The following is a 6,723-nucleotide window of genomic DNA, read 5'->3' on the forward strand; positions in this document are numbered from 1 at the left end:
CCCTTCCTTCCTTCCTTCCTTCCTTCCTTCCTTCCTTCCTTCCTTCCTTCCTTCCTTCCTTCCTTCCTTCCTTCTTTTTGAGAAATAACCTAAACTTTTGATGGAGACCAAAATACTATTTTGATATTTTATGAGGAATCTGTGTGTCCCTGAGAGACGGTGCATGCGTGCTTGTGGGGTGCAGTCAGAGGACATCTCTTGAAGTCGGTTCTCTCCCACAACTTTGTAGGATGTAGACATCAAATTGTCAGACCTGAGCGTAAGCATCTTCGCTTACTGAGCCACCTCACCAGTCCTGAGCTGGTTTAAATGAGAATGGCCTCTTGACCCTACCCCCCCCCCAGTTGGTGGAATTATTTGGGAAGGATTAGGAAGTCTGGACTTGTGGGAGAAGGAGTATCACTTTCAGTGAGTTCTGAAGTCTCAAATGCCCACAGCATTCTCAGTGAGAATCTTTGCTTCTTTTTTGTGATTCGGGTTGTGAACTCTGAGCTTCTGCCCCAGCACCAACCTGCCTGCTGCCAGTGATGAACGCCTATCCTTCTGGAACTGTAAGCCCCAAATAAATCTTTCTTTATATAAATTGCCTCTGACATGATGTTTTATCACACTAAGCGAAAAATACTCAATACCAGTCCTTGTGTGGAATTTTAAAATGTTAGTCTCGGTGGGTCCCTGCGATGTGAAATAACAAGGTGAAAGAATGACAAGCAGTAGTTAACGTTGGCCTCGCCTGAAAGGCAATTAAAGAAATGTCCTCCTGCTGGGGGAATTAATACCACGGAGAGTTGCCTTGTTCTGTATGGTACTGATTCATTACAGCTTGGATCGCAATCTTTTTACATAAGCTTTGTTAGATGTTTTCTAACACACACACGGCACATCTGCTTCCACACAAGCAAAATACTTATATTTACATAAGATAAAAAGCATCATTGCCCCTTTACTTTGGTCAGCCCAGCAACGAGACGAAATGCCAGGTGCATACAGCTTAAATATTTGAAAACTGAACCCATAGGTGGGCATGATGGTGTTTTTCTGCAACCCCAGCACCTGGAAGACAGAGGCAAGCAAACCACAGGGGTCAGCCAGGGATATGTGGGGAGACATTGTCTCAAAACAATAAGAAAATAGAAAGGGAGAAGAAAAACTGGCTGAATCTGTCTTTAAAAAAATAAATAAATAAAAACTTGAATAGTTAGCTTCTTATTCTCAGGGTTTAATACATAATTGTCATAAAGGTTTTTCTTTTTTTTAAAAAAAAAACATGAGTTCTGGACTTGTTGACCTGTGTTTTGTTCATTCCTTCAGGGGCTGCATTACGTTGTCTCAGAGATTTCCCTTCCAGATGATTTCCTTTGGAACACGTAAGTCACATTTGGAAAAGTAAAATGACAAGTAGGCAGATCCTTCCCACTAGCACAAGCAACAACAAAAAATACTAGAAGAAAGGTTACCATGCAATCAACACCAGCATTATTTTGAAAAACCGGCTCTTGATCACGGCTCCCATCAGCCTCTCATTCTCCGTGTAAACACCTTTTCTTCCTTTCAGTAAAGAGGCCACTGTAGGAGTGTAAAGAAATAACAGACAACACTCATGACTTACATTAACTCATAATAGAGAAGAAAATCAAAGCAAATACGAACGCTTACACATAGCCAGAAGAGCATGAGGTAAACCCCATCACTGACAGTTATTACAGTGCTGTACCTGGAGTACTCACAGATACCAAGGCATACAGACATATACACATGTACATGTACACATATATACATACATATACATAGAAACTTACACTTTGAAATAACTCTGTATATTGTGATACTAGGAATGATACATAAGGACTCATGCATGCTAGGAAAGTGCTCTTCCCCTGAGCTTTTTCAACTTCACTGGCTGAGCTCAGGGATTAGCTGCAAACCTATAGGTCCTTCTAGATTCTCCTGGTGCTGACATCATACACAAATACAGGAATTTTGTCACAACTTGTAAATTAACACTGATCATTTGTTAACTGAACTCTTGATTTTATTAGTAATTCATTCAAGTATTGTGTTTTAAAGGCTTGTTTTGTCCATTCTAAAATAATATACACTTACTATTTTAGAATATTGAAAAAGCACCCACATATGTAAAAGAAACATTACTAGAATTCAAATCACACATCAAACCCCACACAATAATAACGGGAGATTTCAACACTCCTCTCTCACCAATGGACAGGTCAACCAGACAGAAAGTTAACAGAGAAATAAGAGAACTAACAGATGTAATGAATCAAATGGACTTAACAGACATCTATAGAACATTCCACCCAAACAGGAAAGAATATACCTTCTTCGCAGCACCTCATGGAACCTTCTCAAAAATTGATCACATACTTGGTAACAAAGCAAACATCCACAGATACAAAAAAAATGGAGTAACCACCTGTGTTTTATCGGATCACCATGGAGTAAAGTTAGAAGTTAACAACAATAAAACAACCAGAGAGCCTACAAACTCATGGAAACTGAACAGTCAACTACTGAACCACCCTTAGGTCAAGGAAGAAATAAAGAAAGAAATTAAAGTCTTCCTTGAATTTAACAAAAATGAAGACACAACATACCCAAACCTATGGGACACCGAAAGCAGTGCTAGGAAAGTTCATAGCACTAAGTGCCCACATAAAGAAAACAGAGAAAGCTCACATTGGAGACTTAACAGCTCACCTGAAAGGTCTAGGGAAAAAAAGGAAGAAGCAGACCCACCCAGGAGGAGTAGAAGACTGGAAATAATCAAACTGATGACTGAAATCGACAAAATAGAAACACAGAAAACAATCCAAAGAATCAATGAAAATAAGAGCTAGTACTTTGAGAAAATCGACAAGATTGACAAACCTCTATCCAAACTAATCAAAAGGCAAAGAGAGAACACTCAAATTAACAATATCAGAAATGAAAAGGGGGACATAACAACATTCACTAAGGAAATTCAGATTGCCATTAGGTCTCACTACAAATCCTGTACTTCACAAAATTGGAAAATGTAAAAGAAATGGACATTTTTAAAGATAAATACCATATACCAAATTAAATCAAGACCAGGTGAACAATTTAAATAGACCTATAAGTCACAAGGAAATAGAAGTTGTATTCAAAAACCTCCCAACCAAAAAAAAAAAAATTTAGGGCCAGATGGTTTTAGTGCAGAATTCTACCAGAACTTCCAAGAAGAGCTAATACCTATACTCCTTAATGTGTTCCACATAATAGAAACAAAAGAGTCATTGCCAAGCCCTTTTAATGAATCTACAGTTACCCTAACACCAAAATCATAAAAGACTCAACACAGAGAGAGAATTACAGACCAGTCTCACTCATGAACATCGATGCAAAAATTCTCAATAAAATACTGGCAAACCGAATCCAAGAACACATCAAAAACTCATCTATTATGATCAAGTAGGCTTCATCCCAGAGATGAAGGGCTGGTTCAACATATGAAAATCTATCAATGTAATCCATCATATAAATAAAAAGAAAGAAAAAAACCATATGATCATTTGATTAGATGCTGAAAAAGCATTTGACAAAATTCAACATCCCTTTATGATAAAGGTCTTGGAGAGATTAGGGATACAAGGATTATATCTAAATACAATAAAAGCAATATACAGCAAGCCAACGGGTAACATCAAATTAAACAGAGAGAAACTCAAAGCCATTCCACTAAAATCAGGAACAAGACAAGGCTGTCCACTCTCTCCATATCTCTTCAACATAGTGCTTGAAGTTCTAGCAATAGCAATAAGACAACATAAGGAGATCAAGGGGATTCGAATTGGAAAGGAAGAAGTCAAAATTTGTTATTTGCAGATGATATGATAGTGTACATTAGTGACCCCCAAAACTCTACCAGAGAATCCCTACAGCTGATGAATACCTTCAGTGATGTGGCAGGATACAAGATCAACTCAAAAAAAATCAGTAGCCCTTCTATACACAAAGGATAAAGAATCTGAGAGTAAAATCAGAGAAATATTACCTTTCACTATAGCCACAAATACATAAAGTATCTTGGGGCAACACTAACCAAGGAAGTGAAAGATCTATTTGACAAGAACTTTAAGTCTTTGAATAAAGAAATTGAAGAGATACCAGAAAATGGAAAGATCTCCCATGCTCTTGGATTGGTAGGATCAACGTAATAAAAATAGCAATTCTACCAAAGGTAATCTATAGATTCAATGCAATCCCCATCAAAATCACAACAAAATTCCACACAGACCTTGATAGAAAAATCAACTTTATATGGAAAAAAAACAGGATAACCAAAACAATCCTATACAATAATGGAACTTCTGGAGGCATTTCCATCCCTGACATTAAACTCTATTACAGAGCTGCAGTAATGAAAACAGCTTGGTATTGGCATAAAAACAGGTATGTTGACCAATGGAATGGAATTGAAGACCCGGATATATATCCACAAACCTATGAACACCTGATTTTCCATAAAGGAGCTAAAAGTATACAATGGAAGAAAGAAAGCATCTTTAACAAATGGTGCTGGCATAACTGGATGGCAACCTGTAGAAGAATGAAAATAGATCCATACCTATCACCATGCACAAAACTCAAGTCCAAATGGATTAAAGACTTCAATATAAATCTGACACCCTGAACCTGACAGAAGAGAAAGTAGGAAGTAGCCTGCAATACATGGGCACAGGAGACCACTTCCTACATATAACCCCAGTAGTACAGACTATAAGAGCAAAAATGAATAAATGGGACCTCCTGAGACTGAGAAGCTTCTGTAAAGCAAAGGACACTGTCAGTAAGACAAAAAGACAACCCACTGACTGGGAGAAGATCTTCACCAACCCCACATCAGACAAAGGACTGATCTCCAAAATATATAAAGAACTCAAGAAACTAGACATTAACATTCTAAATAACCCAATTAAAAAATGGGGTACTGAACCGAACAGAGAAATCTCATCAGAAGAATTTCAAATGGCCAAAAGATACTTAAGAACATGTTCAACCTCCTTAGCCTATCAGGGAAATGCAAATCAAAACAATTCTGAGATACCATCTTACACCTGTCAGAATGGCTAAATTCAAAAACACCAGTGATAACCTATGCTGGAGAGGATGTGGACTAAGGGGAACACTCATCCATTGCTGGTGGGAATGCAAACTTGTGCAACCACTTTGGAAATCAGTATGGCGGTTTCTCAGGAAATTGGGAATCAACCTACCTCAGGATCCAGCAATGCCACTCTTGGGAATATACCCAAGAGATGTCCAATCATACTACAAAAGCATTTGCTCAACTATGTTAATTGCAGCATTATTTGTAATAGCCAGAACCTGGAAACAACTTAGATGCCTTTCAATGGAAGAATGGATAAAGAAAGTGTGGCACATATACACATTAGAGTACTACTCAGTGGTAAAAAAAAAAATGACATCTTGAATTTTGCATCCAAACGGGTGGACGAAGAAAACACTATCCTGATTGAGATAACCCAGACCCAAAAATATGACTATGGTTTGAACTCACTCATTAGTGGATTTTAGCCATAAACAAAGGGCATTGAGCCTATATTTCGCAATCCTAGAGAAGCTAAGTAATAAGGTGAACTGAACGAAAAACATATATAGATCCTCCTGGAAACTGGAAGCAGACAAAAGTTGTGAGCATGGGGGGATGGGATGGGGGAAGAGGAGAAGAGGAGAGAGATGGGAGAATGGAAGGATTGGGAAGAGCTTGGGTGAATGGGATGGTTGAGATGGAGGAAGGACGGATATGGGAGCAGGGAAGGCGTTATCTTAATTGAGGGAGGCATTTTAGGGTTGGCAAGAGACTTGGCTCTGAAGGGGTTCCCAGGAGACCATGGGGATGACACCAGCTAGGACCCTGGTTAGTGGAGGAGAGGGTGCCTGAACTCGCCTTGTCCTTTAGTTAGACTGATGACTATCTTGAATATCATCATAGAATCTTCTTCACCCGGCAACAGATGGAGATAGAGACAGAGACCCACATCAGAGCACTGGACTGAGCTCCCAAGGTCTAGTTGAAGAGCAGAAGGAGGGAGAATATGAGCAAGGAAGTCAGGACCACGAGGGGTTGGTTCACCCACTGAGACAGTGTGCCTGATCTAATGGGGGCTCACCAAAACCAGCTGGACTGGGGCTGAACGAGCATGGGATCAAACTGGACCCTCTGAATGTGGGTGACAATTGGGGCAGACTGAGAAGCCAATGATAATGGCACTGGGATTTGTCTCTGTTGCATGTACTGGCTTTTTGTGATCCTATTCTATTTTGATGCATACCTTAGTAAGCCTCAATGGAAGGGCGAGGGCCTTGGACTTCCCACAGGGCAGGGTACCCTTCCCTCTCTTAGGACTGGAGAGGGGGGGCAGCAGTATGGGGGAGCGGGAAGGAAACGGAGGAGGGGAGGAAGTGGAAATTTTGATTGGTATTATTTATAAAGTAATAAATAAAAGAAAAAAGAATATTGAAAAAGTTAAAAATTCTCCTTACAGACAAGATAAAATATATCATTAGAGAATAATGACCCATGGTTCTGTTGCACAGATATAACCACTGGAACAGTATAGTGTTTGGCCAAGACATTTCCACTGCTTTGACAAAAAACACTTCTTGTGTGACATTTTTAAAACAAAATTCCTATATTTAAAAGCAGATAAGAAAAAA

General features: G+C 39.1%; 1 protein-coding gene across 1 annotated transcript in view; it reads right to left on the minus strand.

Annotated features, from left to right (window-relative positions):
• Gpr143 (G protein-coupled receptor 143) overlaps positions 1-6,723 on the minus strand; it is a 26,035-nt gene that overhangs the window by 3,487 nt on the left and 15,825 nt on the right. The window contains exon 6 of the mRNA XM_013350615.2: positions 1,458-1,566. Within this exon, the coding sequence (XP_013206069.1) occupies positions 1,458-1,566 (109 nt within the window). The remainder of the gene's footprint in view (positions 1-1,457; positions 1,567-6,723) is intronic.

Source organism: Microtus ochrogaster, chromosome X (assembly GCF_000317375.1).
Source record: "Microtus ochrogaster isolate Prairie Vole_2 chromosome X, MicOch1.0, whole genome shotgun sequence".
In the NCBI taxonomy this organism is placed as follows: Eukaryota; Metazoa; Chordata; class Mammalia; order Rodentia; family Cricetidae; genus Microtus; species Microtus ochrogaster.